Source organism: Castor canadensis, unplaced genomic scaffold (assembly GCF_047511655.1).
Source record: "Castor canadensis unplaced genomic scaffold, mCasCan1.hap1v2 HAP1_SCAFFOLD_102, whole genome shotgun sequence".
In the NCBI taxonomy this organism is placed as follows: Eukaryota; Metazoa; Chordata; class Mammalia; order Rodentia; family Castoridae; genus Castor; species Castor canadensis.
Window position 1 is genome coordinate 248,188 of NW_027395337.1, and position 17,220 is coordinate 265,407.

Genomic DNA, 17,220 nt, shown 5'->3' on the forward strand with positions numbered 1-17,220 from the left:
AAAAGCAACTGAGGCCAATAGGAACAGGGGACCAGGAACTAGAGAAAAGGTTAGATAAAAAAGAATTAACCTAGAAGGTAACACACATGCACAGGAAATTAATGTGAGTCAACTCCCTGTATAGCTATCCTTATCTCAACCAGGAACACTTGTTCCTTCCTATTATTGCTTATATTCTCTCTTCAACAAAATTAGAGATAAGGGCAAGAGTTTCTGCTGGGTATTGACGGGGGGTGGGGGCGGAGTGAGTGGTAAGGGAGGGGGTGGGGGCAGGGGGGAGAAATGACCCAAGACTCGTATGCACATATGAATAATAAAACAATAAAAAAAAGAATAAAATGAAAAGAAAAGAAAGATGTCAATTCTTTTTTAGTGCATTTAATTGTACAAAATGACAGGTTTCACTGTGATATTTTCACACATGCACATAATGTACTTTGATCATATTCATCACCACCCCCATTTTCCTCTCCTATCACTGTCTCCCATTTCTCTGGTCCTGTTCCTCTTCCCAAATGGTCCTCCTGCTACTTTCATTACCTTTTTTTCTTTTAGATTTCACATGAAGGAAAACAAACAGTACTTGTCTTTCTGAATCTGGCTTATTTTCCCTAATGTGATTATCTACGGTTCCATTTATTTTTCTTCAAAACTTTATGGCTGAATAATAGTCCATTGTGTATATATACCACATTTTCTTTATCCATTCATCAGTTGAAGAGAGTCTATGCTGATTCCATAGCTTGGGTAGTGTGAATAGTGCTGCTATAAACACGGATGTGCGAGTATCTGTATTATATGCTGACATTGCTTCCCTTGGGTATATACCCAGGAGTATATAGCTGGATCATATGGTAGTTCTATTTTTAGTTTTTTAAGGAAACTACATACTGATTTTCATACTGTCTGTACTAATTTACATTCCCACCAGCCATATATAAGGGTTCCTTTCCCCCTAAATCCTCAACAACATTTGTTGCTTGTTTTCTTGATGGCAGCCATTCTCACTGCTGGTGGGGATGGAATCTCAATGTAGTGTTGATTTGCATTTCCTTTATGGCTAAGGGTGTTGAGCATTTTTTCATGTATTTATTGACCTTCGTACTTTTTCTCTTGAAGACTGTCAGTTCAATTCATTTGTAGGGTAGTCTTTTTTTATTAGTGAATATTAATTGCATAAAAGCATTCCATTGTGATATTTCCATTTATGCATATAGTGTACTTTGATCAAATTCACCCCCACTATTTCTCTTTCTTATCCCCCTCCCCTTTTTTAAACCAATTTTTATGATTTTATTATACAATTTTCATACATGTGTATAAGATACTCTGATCATAATTGCCCCTCATCACTCTCTCCTTTGCTTTTCCCCTCCTTCTGGCTCCTTTCCCTTAACAGTGCTGATTTTACACTCATGTCATTCTTTTTTTCTTTGGTCTAGATTCTACATATAAGAGAGAACATGCAATATTTGTCTCTCAGTCTGGCTTATTTTGCTTAACATGATGATCTCCAGTTTCATCCATTTTCCCACAAACAGGATTTCATTCTCATTTATGGTCAAATAATCCTCCATTGTATATGTATATCACATATTCTTTATACATTTATTGGCACCTAGACAATTATGATTCCATAATTTGGCTATTGTGTGTAAGGCAGTCTTTTCAGAAAGGACTGTCCCAATAAGTCTCTCCCAGGACAACCTAAACCAGGAAAGCAGAGGTCACTCAATCTGTGGATCAAGTAGGCCCATGAAAACAGCTCACAGCAGACCTTGGCATCATTCCTGTGATGCTGGTTTTGCAGACATGAAGAAAGCAAGAGTTTGGGAGTCACTGAGATTTCAAAGGAAAGTCTGAGAGGCCAGTTTGTTTTGTTGGGTCTAAGTACCGCCAAGCAGCCTTGGTCAGGGTGGCGCATAGTGAAGCTGTGAGAGTGAAGCTGAAGCTTTAGTGGAGACCCTAGGAAGTCACAAACACAGAAGACCTGCCAAGGGAAGCTGCAGGCAGGAAGCAGAGCCAGCCCAGGAGAGAGGCTATATGGGCTGCAACCAGCAAAGCCATAAGAGAGGTTGTTGTCCACACCCTTGGAAGCCCACATCCCATTCCAATAAACCGTGGGTACTGGATATGGAGTTATAAAATTTAATGTTCACACAGGTGGGTTTTCATCTTGCTTTGGTCTAATCCCTCTTTTCTATTCCCCTATTCCTCCCTTTTGGAATGGGGATGTTTGCCTATGCCATTGTATTTTAGCAGTATGTAACTTTCTTTTTTATTCTTACTGGGGCTCACAGCCAAGAAGTTGCTTAGGGTCTTGGAGGAGACCTTGGACTGGACTTTTGAGCAATACTGGAACAGTTAAGACTTTAGGGGACCTGCACTGTTCACAGTGCAGATCCCTGAAGCTCCAGCCCGGGTGACACATGACAGGCCAGACTGCTCCGGAAAGGGCTGATATGCTGAATGAAGTGTCCAAAAGACCACTGGGAGTGGCCACAGACAGAGGTGAAGCCAAGGTCAGCCTCAGCCACACAGTGCTGCAGGTCAGGCCCTGGCATCCAGGAGGGACAGGTCCTCATTTCTTCAGATCTGGCAAGGGCCAGTAGTGCCCATAGGCCAGGGTCCCAGCAGCAGGGGTGGCTGGATATTGGGGCCACTCCTGAGGGTGTTCCTGAGAGCTGTGGACCCTGGGTCAGAACTGACCACCTAAGACTTTGTATAGGGACAATCTGGGTTAGCAAGAGCACCAGGGTGAGGCCAAAGAAGAGAGTGGGCATAGACCCAGGCCAGGGGCCTTGTTGATGCTGGACCGACTTGGACCCTGCACATGTGCACAGAGCCCTTGAAAACTCCCCTCCATCTCTTCCTCACTGGTACTTGAAGTCACCCTGCTTTTCCTGGCACAGCACCTCTCTTGGAAATGATCTTGTTTCCTTAAAAACAAAAAAGACTTTAGGGACTCTTGGAAATGGACTGAATACAATTTATATTGTGAAATGAACATGAGCCTTTGGAAAACAAGAGTGAAATGATATAGTTTTGATTATTTTTTTAAACAAAGAAAGGATCCCTTTATCTCCATTGCTCAAATAGCACACACTTCCCAAGAAGCAATAATTCATGGCAAATTCTTCCAGACTTTTTTCAATGCATTTATTGCTATTGTATTATATTGCACTATATGAATTTTTGCAATTTGCTATTTTTTCATTCACAACATATATTGACAACTTTCAACATCAATGAATGTCATTGACAGAACTAGACATATTTTTAAAAATTATAATCACTAAAACATATTAATTGCACAGATTAGTGGGTTCACTGTCACAGTTCCATACATGCATATATCATGCTATCATCATGTCCATCTTCTCTTGTGCCCTCTCTTCATCTTGCCCTCTCCTCCTTCTGACAAGTTCTCCCACTCCTTCCTTAATAGTCCATCTTCTACTTCCAGGTCAGTTTTTTACACTAAACTAGTGTATATTAATTGTACAAAATAATGGGTTCCATTATGACATTTTCATACATATATATAATGTACTTTGATCATATTCACCCATTACCCTCTCTTGTCCCCCCCTTCCCAGTAGTCCACTTCCTCTTCCCAAATAGTCCCCTTCTACTTTCATATCTTTTTAAATCAAGATTTCATATATGAGATAAAACAACCAATATTTTTCACTCTGAGTCTGGCTTATTTCACTTAATATGATGATCTCCAGCTTCATCAATTTTCCTGGAAATGACATAATTTTATTCTTCTATAGAGCTGAATAATACTCCATTGTGTATATTCACTAAATTTTCATCTGCTCATCAGTTTATGGGTACCTAGGATGATTTCATAAGTTGCCTATTGTGAATAGCATTGCTATGAACTTAGGTGTGTAAGTATCTCTAGTGTATGCTGACTTTGATTCCCTCAAGTGTATATAGCTGTATCATATGGTAGTTCTATTTTCAGTTTTTTGAGGAACCCCCATCTGATTTCCATAATGTCTGAACTAATTTATAATCTCACCAACAGTGTATAAGGGTTCATTTTTCTCCCATATTCTTACCAACATTTATTGGAAGGCAGCTGTGCTCACCACTATACCACCAACGCAAGCACCAACATTTATTGGTTTGGGGTTTTGTTATGATAGTCATTCTGACTAGGGAGAGATGGCATCTCATTGTAGTTTTGATTTGCATCTCCCTGATGGCCAAAAATACTGAGCATTTTCACATACTTATTGTCCAGTCATAGCTTGTCTTTTGAGAAGTGTCTATTCAGATCATTTACTGGCTTTGGATTGGACTACTTGTTCTTTTGATAAGTTTTTTGAGTTCTTTACATATTCCAGGTGTTAAACCTGTGCCAGATGAATAGCTGCCAATGAAAAAGAAAGTTTTAAAAGAGAAAAATACGGAAAAGAAAAAAGAGGGGGTTTGTAGGAGTTATGAAGAAAGTAAAAGAAATTTTTTAAAAGGAAAGGGAAGGAAAAGAAGATACAAAAATAAATATTAAAAGCAGAAAGAGGCCAGGCACCCGTGACTCATGCCTGTAATCCTAGCAACTCAGGCAGCAGAGATCAGGAAGATTGTGGTTTGAAGCCAGCCCAAGCAAATAGTTGGTGAAACCCTATCTCAAAAAAAACCCTTCGCAATAAAAAGCTGGTGGGAGTGGCTCAAGGTGTAGGCCCTGAGCTCAACCTCCAGTACCGAAAAAAAAAAAAAAAAACAGAAGGAAAAAAAGAGACTGAGAGGAATATATATGCATAGATAGATAGATAGAACATCAATAATATGTCACACATATTAGCCAAGTCATGGAATCATCCTAAGTGCCCCCCATTGTAAGAATGGATAAAGAAAATGTGGCATATATACAAAATGGAGTATTATCAAAGAAGACTAAAATTATGTCATTTGCAGTAAAATAGATGGAACTGGAGATCATCATGTTAAGCTAAGGAAGCCAGACTCAGAAAGACAAAAACAGAATGTTTCTCTCATATATGAAATCTAGATTTTAGAAAAAGGCATGAAAGCAGAAGGGGGACATTTCGGGGAATGGAGAAAGAAAGGGAAGGAGAAGAGGACAAAAGAGGGTGATGAGGGGTTAATATGATCAAAGTACATAGTACGCAAATATCAAAATGTCATAATAAAACCCATTATATTGTACAATTAATAAAAAAGAAAAAAGTCACAAAGATTTTTTTAAAGCCCTAGAAAGTCTTTGAAACAAATTTTCATTTCTCCATTTCTGAGAAATGAAATGAGTCTGATAGCTATAACCTTACTGATCTCTGAGATTTCCTACAGACATCTTTCTTATAGGCCTGATCCTAAGGGCTTGGCTTCTTTTCAAAGATGTGTGCTAAAGGCATAGCTCAAGTGGTAGGGACCCTGCCTAGCAAGCATGAAGCCCTGAACTTAAACCCAGTGTACAAAAAAAAAAAATCCAATAGTGCCCCTTCAAAAAATACAAGTAAGTATCGACAGACTTGTTTTAATGGTTGAGTTGGAACTGAAGCAAAGGTTGACTGAGTCTCACTCCAGTATTTCTTCCCTTTTTCATTACATTTTCATAAGAAGCCACTACTCCAATATTTTATTCACACCTTTTCTTATACAATTCATGATATTTATTATATTTGAAGAGTGAAGATTATTCATTCCAGTTGATATCATAGTTTACTTGAGTTCAGTTGCTTCATCCAAAGAAGGTGGAGTGGGAAAGAAACAGTTTTGGAAAAAATGACCTCAAAGATTCTAACTTCAGCATTCTGTGATTATAGGATTTAAACATTTCTCCATCATGGGCTTTTCAGTAATTCCATTTCCACTAATAAAATGATGAATGTTTATATACAAATATCTTCTCATTTATTCAAAAGTGTAAGATGCATTCCAGAAATTCTGGGCTAAAGGACAGGATTTTTTAATGACTCTTGATGCATAATGCCAAATTGCTTTCTTTATTTTGTGGTTGTGAGATTTGAACTCAAGACTTCACACTTGAAGTGGTAGGCAGGTGCTCTACCACTTGAGCCACTGGTTTTGGGGTTGAGTATTTTCAAGATAGAGTCTCAAGAGTAATTTGCCCCAGCTGGCCTCAAACCACAATCCTCATGATTACAGGCATGAGCCACCAGCACCCAGCACCAAATTGCTTTCTATAAAAATTCACACTTCCTAATTATATCACCATCAGCAATGCAGAAGTATTCTTGCTTCTTAACAACCTCTCCAGTGTTGAGCTCCTTTATAAACTTAAGAAAATTTAAATAAATCTAACAATTATTCAGTTTGAACCTATTTCTATCAAAACTTGAGAATTCTTCCAAGGAAAGGCAGTGGGTTAATGCTGCTACTTCAACAACAGATGAAAGGGTAGTGGGGAGAGGGGCAGGAGCAGGACATGGAAGTCCCCTTCCTCAGGAAATGGCAGTGGTGGGTAGGTGGATGGGAGCGGGGCCCAGTTTACAGTTGATGTGCTTCCAGGATGTTAGCAAGGGCTTTCTAGAAGGTGTTTAAAAAGGCGAAAAAGCTGCAGGCGCACACCCAGATCTCACCCTTGAGACTTGTGGGAGGATGGAGGACTGCAGCCACACGTTAGCAGTGGAGTGGTTAAGGTGGGTAAGTTCTGTACACATACACGATTGTGGGTTTTTTGGTGGTCCTGGGGTTTGAACTCAGGGCCTCCCGTTTGCTAGGCAGGTGCTCTACTGCTTGAGCCACTACACCAGTCTCCACATGGGGGGAGGGGCTTTTAACCTTTGGTGCTGCGCAAGTACTGCTAGGAAATCCAGTAACTGCCAACGGTCAGTGTCAGTGTCGCGGGGTGGGAAAGAGAGAGGCAAGCTCCGAGAGAAGAATTTGACACTTTTATAAGGTAAAGTGGCCGAGTACCTGATCCAGAGGTGGGATGCTGCTACCACTCACAGCCCAATGAAAGGAAGAGTATAGGACTGCCAAATATTAGCTAGGTCCCTGACATTTTCTTGGCGTTTTCATCCTAGCCGAGGGAGAAGAGGTGCCAGTGTTTTCTAGGCCCTTCGTCATCAGATGGGCCTTTAGGATGCTACAGAGGTGTAGTATGTTCTCTGTTCTCCTTCACCCTGACCCTTCCTCTTCCCCTCTCTTGCCCCCGCCTGCTCCCGTCCTCTGTCCCTAGTCACACACGACCTTTTTGCTTTTAGAAGATAGAAAAAGGCCTGAGATGAAAGCTCAAGGCTCTAGTCTAAGTTTTCGTTTGTGTTCTGCCAGCTAGGGGCTAGTCCGCTGAACTGCCATTCTTCATTCGTCTCACTCAAGTTGATCCCGCCCTGGTTCCCACTCACCCCTGTCCAAACTTAGACTCTGATGACCCTCATTTGGTGCTTATCTACTTCCCTCCATCCAGGCTACTTATTGAGACTGCTACAGCAGTTACCTTTTAGTAGTCAGTTCTTCTAACAAGTCTCCCCCTATTCTGACCCCAAATCCAGACGTCTAATTCTGGAGCTATGTCCAAACAGCAGGAATCAGAGTCGTCTAAACCAGAGTGCAGTGGAAAGAGCCATCTGCAGTTGGAAGACAAAGAACACTGCCTTAATGAAGGTAAGGACCTAATTTCTTATCACCTCTGTAAGAAGGAAAATGACCTCCCTTAGTCATGGGTTTAGTGGTGCTCACACTGTCTCTTTCAAACTCCTGAGGAAAAAAGGGGAAACCACCTCCAGGCTTCTTGCTTGCCTTGCCACCTCTCCCCTGACTTGTAACTCATTTCCCTTTCTGTCATGCGAGGCTCCCTAGTTTCCTCCAAAATTGTTGAACTGAATCAGGGATTCTCTTTAACAAAAGGCAGACAGAATGAAAAAAAAGTGCATTCTATAGTAACCACTGCAGGACTGCAGATGGATACCATTGAAAAGAAGAATTGTTACAGGAGATTATACTTCTCCAGTACAAACTGACAGTGCTCAGTTTCTATTTTTCTCTTCCTATGTAGGTCATCTGGTATTGTTTACTGAGCAAATTGAAGGACCTATCTGACAAAAAAGTTGTACAAGCTGAGACATTTTAACTTATATTTTGTAATATTTTTTCCACTTTTGGAAAATAGCTTAATATTCCCACGTAATAGTCTCAACCTTTCACAAAACCAAGATCAATGTACACTCTAGTTTCTTTGCTCCTAAAGCATGAAATGATAAATGTGGAGGATGTCTTTGAAGTACTTTGACTTCTATTATATTAACTGTTTACAGTTTTTTTGCTTTTGGATTTCTAAATTTTTATCCTTGTTTCAGTTTTTGGTTTTCATTTTTTGCTTGTTTGTTTGTTTTGTGGCACTCAAAAGGCCCTCCCGGTGCATGCTAGGCAAGTACTCCATCTCTGAGCTACATCCCCAGATCTTCCTCTGTTTAAAAAAAACATTACTTTTAAAATGCTTTGAGAGAAAAAAAATTCCAGAATCCTAGAATATTATAGCATGTCACAACATTTATTGGAGTATAAAGAATGTTTAATAATATTTAATTCTCCCCTTCCTTCTTTGTCCTTGTTAGTTTAAAGGGGCCAATAGTACTACAGATCCAAATTCCAAAGTTTGTGAATGCTATTGTCTCTCTTCTAATCTTTTACAGGTTGCTAACGAAATCTTGGTTATATTTAGGTTCAATAATATCACTGAACCTATTTGTTTTTGAAAGAAGGGTAACAGGAACTGATATAGAACAAGGTTCTGTGTATTAGGGTTTTTCTGTCACTATAGAGTTCACAAGAAGGAGTTGGTCCTTCCCTTTTTTTTTTTTTTTGTGACCGTGGGGTTTGAACTCAGGGCTTCACACTTGCTAGGCAGGTGCTCTTACCACCAAGCCACTCCTCCAACCCTTCCCCACTGCTTTTAATATGAGGTTTTACATTAACTTTATTTTTTTATATTTGCAGATGACAACACCGGTAAGCAGGAGGCTAGCCGATTATTGGAGTAAGTTACAAAACCTTTTATTCACATTACCAGTTGCCATCTTTGTGGTGACAGATGATTTCTAGCAAAATGAACAAGAACTACATTACAGACAATCTTGCTCATACTTTGATGAACAATACATTACTGTACTCTTCCATGAGGCATTCTAGAGCAGGTGCTAGGAATTTATCACACTTTTGTTTCCAAGAGAACGGAAACTTTGGTCTTTCTACTGACTGAAACTGGTAACTTGCTTATCTCAAAAAAGAGTGCCACTAAAACAAGCCTCTGTAAAGGTTCTTTGGGATCTTAATTTCTTGTGTTGTTCTGCAGCTCTTGCTGTGGAACATGGTGTTTTGTACTCCGATTTCAGCTGGGCTCCTCCCAAGACTAAGTGGTTCAGCCTTGCTAAAATAAAAATGTTGGTCTAGGTGACTTGTAATATCCCTTTTGGCCTTAATATTCTGTTCAATGTATTCTCAGAAATTAATCCATTTGATTTTAGCCCCTGGATTACACTTAAAAAATAGGTTACTACTTAGGTCTCAATTACTACTTAGGTCTCTGTTTGAGGGAGGGTATTTCTATTTTTTATTGGCATACATTAATTGTACAATTGAGGTATCTCGTTATGATATTTCCATACATCCATATAATGTACTTTGATCATATTCACTACCCTCTCCAACCTTCCCCTTTTTAAACTTTCATACTTTCTTTTCTTTTGGTGAGACTGGGGTTTGAACTCAAGACTGCGCTCTATCACTTAAGTCACACCTGCAGTCCATTTTGCTCTGGTTATTTTGGAGATTGGGGTATCATAAACTGTTTTCCTGGACTGGCCTGGAACCTCTATCCTCCTAATCTCAACCTCCCAAGTAACTAGAATTACTGGTGTGAGCCACTGGCATCTAGCTACTTTCTTACAAAATTTTTAAATGGGTTTCATTATGTAGGTTTGTGTTTTGAATTGCATACAATCTAGTGTTGGAGCAAACAGCTTTTCAGAGTATTTATTATGTTATTTTTTTTCCTAGCCAAACCAAATCATTTCTTCACCTGCAAGATGTTCTTCAAGAGGATGCCGTTAATGCTGATGATAGAAACTCTTGCCAAAGCGTAAGTGAGGAGAAAAGAACAGAAAAATAATGATGATGTGGGAACCTAAGGAGCTTAGAAAATAGCAAAGGGGAAGAATTCCAAAGACACTAGAGTATATGTGATGTTAAGATAATGATGTTCACTGAAAACTGAACTACACTGAGAATGTGTATTTAATTAGTTGTCACAATCTTTTTGTTCATGAATCCTTCTGCTAAGAGCTTTAAAATAGAAATAGATAGATACATAGACAGATAATTATTCATAGCATTTTCTTTTTTCTTGTTCTTTCCCTGCATGTTGATGGAGATATTTTGAGAAGCAAGAAAAAAAAAGAGGCAAATTTGCCCATGTAATTTACCCTTTTGAAAATTGGGTCCTAAATATGTTCACGGGTTTATGAACAGAGCTCAGTCACAGGAAAGATCATCTAACCTACAAGTCAAACTGTGCTTGAATTTCTTATAATAATTCTAGCATGTTGTTAAATATTTCTATTGGTGGGGAATTATTTACCGCCCAAGAGAACCTGTTAGATCTTTGAATAGCTGTACTGTTGGAAATATCTACTTATACTAAGTAGAGAGCTGTCTCATTGTAGTTTTTAACTACTTATTCTAATTGATCTCCTCTGACCCATACATCACAAATCTAATGTTACTTCCACTTCACTATTTTGAAGACAGTATTCCTTCCTCCCATTGTCACTTCAGCTCTAACTCTTCACCAGGATAGGTCAGCTACTTCGATCTTTCCTCATGTGACTTAACTTAGAGTCACCTCACCATCCCAGTTCTCTGAACACATTACAGTTTGTTTGGACATCTTGTAAAATGTGGCTTTCTAAAATGAATGAACACAGTAAGGTAGGACTATTACCTGCTTCATGTTGCATACCACATTTCTATAAATTCAGCTAAGAATTAATCTGCAGCTTTTCCAGTAATACTTTAGTCTATTTGTGTTGTTCACTGCCAAGTAAAATTCTTAGGATACATGCTAGATAGAATTTCTAACCATTTTATATGTATAACTGCTTTTATGCTAAACATATGTATTTCTATTAAATTTCATATTGTAAAGTTAGGCCCATTCAAAACTGGCAAGATTTTAAAAATTCTAATCAAATTCTACATATTCTCTCACTATGTCTCAGACAAGAAGTTTTTTGTTTTTTGTTTTCTTACAATGCTGGGAACTGAACCCAGGGTCTTATGCATAGATTTATTACTGGATTTGCTATTCTCTTCCATTGATTTATGTGTCTATTTTTTTTTAATTTAATTTTTTTTTGTGGTAGTGGTGTTTGAACTCAGGGCCTCATGCTTCCTAGTTAGATGCTCTTACTGCTTGAGCCACTCCACCAGCACTTTTTTTCTGATAGGTTTTTTTCAAGATAGGGTCTCGCAAACTATTTACTCAGGGCTGGCTTTGAACCACGATCCTCCTGAGTAGCTAGGATTATAAGCATGAGCCACTGGTACCCAACTTAATTTTATTTTTAATTAATACATGATAATTATACAAATTTGTGGAGTACAATGGGATGTTTAGATGCTATATTATTCCAATTATAGAGATTTGTAATTTAGTTTGAAATCAAGATGTGTGATATTTTAGTTTTCTTCTTTCTCAACATTGCTTCGGTTATTCACTCTTTTGCAGTTCCATACAAATGTTAGACTTTTTTTCTAGTCTATAAAAAATGACATCAGAATTTTTATAGGAATAGCACTGAATCTATAGATTTCTTTGGATAGTTATTGACACATTAACAACATTAATTCTTCTAGTCCATGAACAATATTTCCATCAATATTTTACATTTTTCAGTGTACATATCTTTCACCTACTTGTTAAATTTATCTATTTAAAAAAAAGATCATGTCATCAGCAAGCAGTTTAACTTTTTTTCTTTTCCAAATTTGGTGCTTTTTGTTTCTTTTTTTTTGGCTAGTTTCTCTGCCTGTGTTTTCTAGTACTATGCTCAATAAAAGTGGTGCTATTAGATTGTTTTCAACTTTTCACTGTTCAGTATGATATTAGCACTGGGCTTGTCATATATGTTTTGTTTTGTATTATGTTGAGGGACACTTATGCTTTACCTAATTTATTAAGAGTTTTTATCATGAAAAGATGTTTGCTCTTAATACTTTTTTTGTATCTATTGACATGATCATATGATTTTTGTCTTTCATTCTGTCCAGGTGGTATACCACACTTATTAATTTGTGTATGTTGAACTATCCTCAAATTGCAGAGATAAATACTACTTGATCAGGGTGTATGGTTCTTTAATATGCTGTTGAATTTAGTGTCTAGTATTTTGTTGAGGAGTTTTGCATCTACTGTTCATTAGGGATTTTGGCCTATAATTTTATTTTCTTTTTTTTTTAGTGTCCTAATCTGTCTGGTATGACGAAAATTCTGGCATCATAAAATGAATTTGAAAGTATTCTGTCCTCTTCAGTTTTTGGAAGGGCTTGAGGGTTGGAATTCTTCTTTAAATACTTGCTAGAATTAACCTGTGAAACCCATCTGGTCCTGAGCTTTTCCTTGTTGGGAGTATTTTTGGGGGGGGGGATGGTACTGAGGCTTGAACTCAGAGCCTCATACTTGCTAGGCAGGCACTCTACTACTTGAGCCACTTCACCAGTCCTTTTTTGTGTTGGGTATTTTCCTGAGAGGGTCTCATGAACTATTTGCCCGGGATGGCTTCAAACCACGATCCTCATCTTTGCCTCCTGCGTAGCTAAGATTACAGGCATAAGCCAATAGGCACCTGACCTATTGGGCAGATTTTGATTGCTGCTTTGATCTCCTTTCTTGTTTATGGTCTGTCAATTTTCTTTGTCATCGTGATTCAGTCATACTAGGTTATGTATTTCTAAGAATTTGTCAGTTTTTTTCCAGAGTCTTCAATTTGTTCATAGTAGTGTCTTATGATCCTTTATTTTGTGAGGTATCTGTCATAATGTCTTCTCTTTCATTTATAGTTTAATTTTTTTTACTCCTCTCTCCCTTTTTCTTACCCGATGTGGGATTTTTTTGTGTGTGAGTTTGGCAGTACTGGAGTTTGAACTCATGTCCTCCTGCTAACTAGGCAAGTGCTCTATCACTTGAGTCACACCCTCAGTCTCTCTCCCTTTTTCTTAATCTAGTTAAAAGTTTGTCAATTTTATCTTTTTAAAAAAGCAGCTCTTAATTCCATTTATCTTTTCTATTGTTTTTCTAGCCTCTGCTTCCTTTATTTCTTCTCTGATAGCTATTATTTCATCTTTCTGTTAACTTTGGGTCAAATCACAGGAACCAAATCACAGGGCTGCTTCATGGACTACAGCTGAAAATGAGGTCAACAGGCCTGATTCTGGGGCCATGGGCAGGCATGCCTTTTCTGGGTTCCTGGGTGGGCAGGACTACTCCTCACTGCAGATGAGAAGTCCTAGATCTGTGTCTTAGAGATGCTTCAGGATCCATAGTCATACCAAAGTCAGCAGGCCTACCTGCATGTACTAAGGTGGGCATGTTGCCTAACACATCTTTAAGTGGGCAAGACTGCTCTTGGACCATGGGCTGGGAGGGGATAAGTCTGAGTTACAGTGTCACTTCATGATCCACAATCTTGGATGACATGCCTGTCTCTGGAGCACAGGCAGATATGTCCATTTGTGGGTCCCTGGACAAGCACGACACTCCCAAATCATGTTTGAGAGGGGCTGGAACTGAGGTAAAGAGCCATTTCAGTATGCTGTGGGACTGAGTCCAGCAGACCTGCCTCCAGGGACAGCAATGGGCATATCTCCGATATAGTCTCTGTACAATCAGGACAGTTGCCAGACTACAACTGCCAGTCCATAGAACCCTTCCTTCAGGGTCCACATCCAGGATCAAGTTCAGCAGGCCTGTTATCCAAGGCATGAGTGAACATGACTTCCTGGGTCCCTTGCCAGATATTGTAGCAGGACTAAGGCCAAACAGGACTGTAGCTGATTTCACAGGAGACAGGGCTGTTTCTAGGTCTGTATCCAAGAATTTGGTCAGCAAGCCTGCCACTGGCATAGTCCTGCCTTCTTAAAAGCCTTCCTTGGTCTTGTACTCCCAGCTTTTACAACTTCTTACTTGGATCCCAAAGCTCCCATAAGGGCACTTTTGTCTGTGAATGAGTAGCTGCCAAATTATAGTTGTTGTGGAGGGATATGAGCAGGTTACCTCCTATCACTTTGTTCTTACATAGTTTAGCACAACAAACTCTGTTAAGCATGCTTACTATTTCTTTGTGAAAGTTACTGATTAAAATTGTGTAAAGGACAAAGTTTGGAAGAATAAAGGTTTAGTACAGTACCATGAAACATCACAGAACCCTTTTTACATCCATCTTTGTAATGATTCTTTAGTGTAGTCACTTTATGTAGAGAATTCTAAGCAGCTATAGGCATATTTAATTGTATTATCATCCAGCCCATATATGTCTAACTTCTCTACAAAGACACTATGAAAGACCATGGCAAATGTTGTGTTGAGATTGAAATGTAATCTAATTCACATCAGTGATCTGTCAGGTATGTAAACATATCAAAAAAAGAAAATGCAGTTAAGTCTAATATTACCAGAGGTTTGATTTTGTTTTTACCCCATGATGGGACTTAGTAAGTACCTCTTTCAATTTTAGGTGCTCAAGGCCAATCATTTTAATAAGCCATTCTCAGATTTTTGGGTACAACTCTTATGACACTTACTGATATTTGTTTGAGAAATTTCATTCTTGTGTGTTATGCAAATATTGTTGACTTTAAGTATTCATGGTTGTTAAAAATCTATAAAGTCACTCCAAACACTGAATTAGCAAATACTGAGCCATTACTACTAGGAAAAATACAAGAGGTTCCTGTGAGCCGCTGATCACATTTGTGTCAACCAATCAAGCCATAGCTTTGTTTTATGCATATTTCTGTGTAAAGCAACCTAATTTAATCTATAGTTGATTCCCTAACATTGAACTCATAGCCAAAATTACCATAACATGCCTGAGCAAAGTTTACCTAACACACATTTTCTTCATAAGGCACATCACAGCCTACATGTGCTTAGATATGATAGACTGTGCTTTAGCCTATACTTGGGGGCCTTTTCAAACAGTGCATAAATGTGTTCTTTAGGTAATGTTCTTTAGGACATTAGGTAGCCAATGCAAAGAACACTTGCTTACAGTATGAGAGCTGAAATAAGAAAGCAAAGGATCACTTTGTTCAGACTCAGCTGGGAACATGCACATCAGATGACCCAAATTTTCTACCGCACTGGGCATGTCTGCAAATGACTGAAAATATACTGCAAATGTTGATTTGGAGATTACAGCTAATAAGTAGGGGAATTTGTAAGTATATAATCTGTGAATATTGAGGATCAACTACATAAGTAATAGTTTTCTTAAATAGCTTCTGAATGCCTACCCTGAAGCCAGGGCCATAACACCAAAGAGCAAGGCTGGATGAGACCTTGTTTGATATAATCTATTTTTGGGGATTTTGAAAGAAAGAAAATAAATATCAGCAATAATAAAAGTAAATTAAGGATTATAGTCAACAACTTAGACCACTAAAATATTCTGGAACCAACTCTTGAATCTCCTCAAGTTATCTGGTGCTATTATTAAAGCATATAAGCTATCATCACAAAAACACTGTACTCAAGGTCCATGTTTCCAAAGGTTATCAAAGTATTTTCATAATGATCTTGGTATAGAAGAGAGATAATGGTCAGGCTATGGGGAACAGCTAATCACTAAGCTTTGTTATGTTCCCTTACTTAAGACTATTGCCTATAATGTTAACAGTAAGACATAAATACTCCTTTGACTGCCAGAAATTCTATCTACTGCTCTATCTCCACTGTAACTTTCTCTTACATCTTCATCACTTCACAGGTATCCCTAGAGGAAGAAGATGAAACCAGCTCCAGTGATAGTGACACTGAAGATAATGTGAATGTCATCATTGGCAACATAAACATAAACCCATCTATGCTTATGTACGTAGCCTTGAACTTACTTGAGTTATGAGACATCTAGGGAGGAGAAAGACAGTGCAGAAAGATAATAAGAGGTGCCTATCCATTATCTGTGCTTGGTATCAGATGAAAAGGAATGTACGAAGGCAATTAAGTCAGCAGTACTAATTGACATCATTGTATACTAGTTGTGATATTCTGTTGCTGCTTTGTGAGATTTTTGTTTTCATTTATTTTGTTTTATTTTTATCTTAGCCCGTATTTAGGTATTAGATTATTTAGGATTTTGCTATTAATATTGTGAACATGACTGTCATTTTTGTTGAAAATTTGGGAGTTTAAAGGGTGAGAGAGACAATGAACCTATTTTTAATAAAATGGTTTCTCCTAAGTGTAACCAGTGTTCTATAAAAGTCAGAATCTTCAGGTTTTGTTCAAAAATCTACTGTTACTTTTCCAAGTGATTGATATATCACTATTCTTCTTTTAAAAGGAAGCAGCCTACTTTCTGCATAACTAAATGTTCTAATAGCACTCACAATTTGCTTCTGTAGTTTAATTATTTATTTAGTTTAATGAAACAACAAAAGCAGTAGTTCTAGTGAAACTTTATTAGAATCCCCAACTCCTTGGTCTTTTCTATCATATATATATACTCTTCCTCATTAAAGTCAAAAATTTTAATTTCACATTTCCCCCACCTCTTTTAATTGAAAGACTTCCTGTTACAAAGTTAATGTCAGAATCCTGAATTAGTCTCCTTGTTTCCAGTATGAATAGGCCATATCATGAATATGTACATGAATATACTAATTTCCATGACTCTTTAAATTGTTGATGTCAGCTTATTCACAATCTCTGTGTCCTAGGGAGATGTTCACCAATCTCAACTCACAAGCTGGTGAAGGCTTTGAAACCTCTGAATCATGTAAGTATCCACCTTGTTTGTAATGTTATTGAAGTCATATGTTGCATCCTTGTAGCCTAACCATCCCAACTCCTAGATGATATACCCATTTGTGATGTGCTCTCCCAAAATTAAGAGTGTTGAGATTACAATAAGCTTCAGGGATATGGCGGGCTTGCTCTTTGGAAATTTTTGAAAGAAGAAATTCTTTTTTATCATTAATAAGAGACTGCAGTTCTCTCTTTAA

At 38.1% G+C, this 17,220-nt stretch overlaps 1 protein-coding gene across 1 annotated transcript in view; it reads left to right on the top strand.

The window, feature by feature from the left end:
* The window catches only part of LOC109680950 (testis-specific protein TSX-like), a gene marked incomplete at its 3' end in the record, with an annotated part of 78,704 nt that extends 61,710 nt beyond the window's left edge, over positions 1-16,994 (top strand). Inside the window, exons 2-6 of the mRNA XM_074064571.1 lie at positions 7,494-7,605; positions 8,938-8,977; positions 9,997-10,078; positions 15,984-16,087; positions 16,936-16,994. Of these exons, the coding sequence (XP_073920672.1) occupies positions 7,494-7,605; positions 8,938-8,977; positions 9,997-10,078; positions 15,984-16,087; positions 16,936-16,994 (397 nt within the window). The remainder of the gene's footprint in view (positions 1-7,493; positions 7,606-8,937; positions 8,978-9,996; positions 10,079-15,983; positions 16,088-16,935) is intronic.
* Between the last annotated feature and the right edge of the window lie 226 nt (positions 16,995-17,220).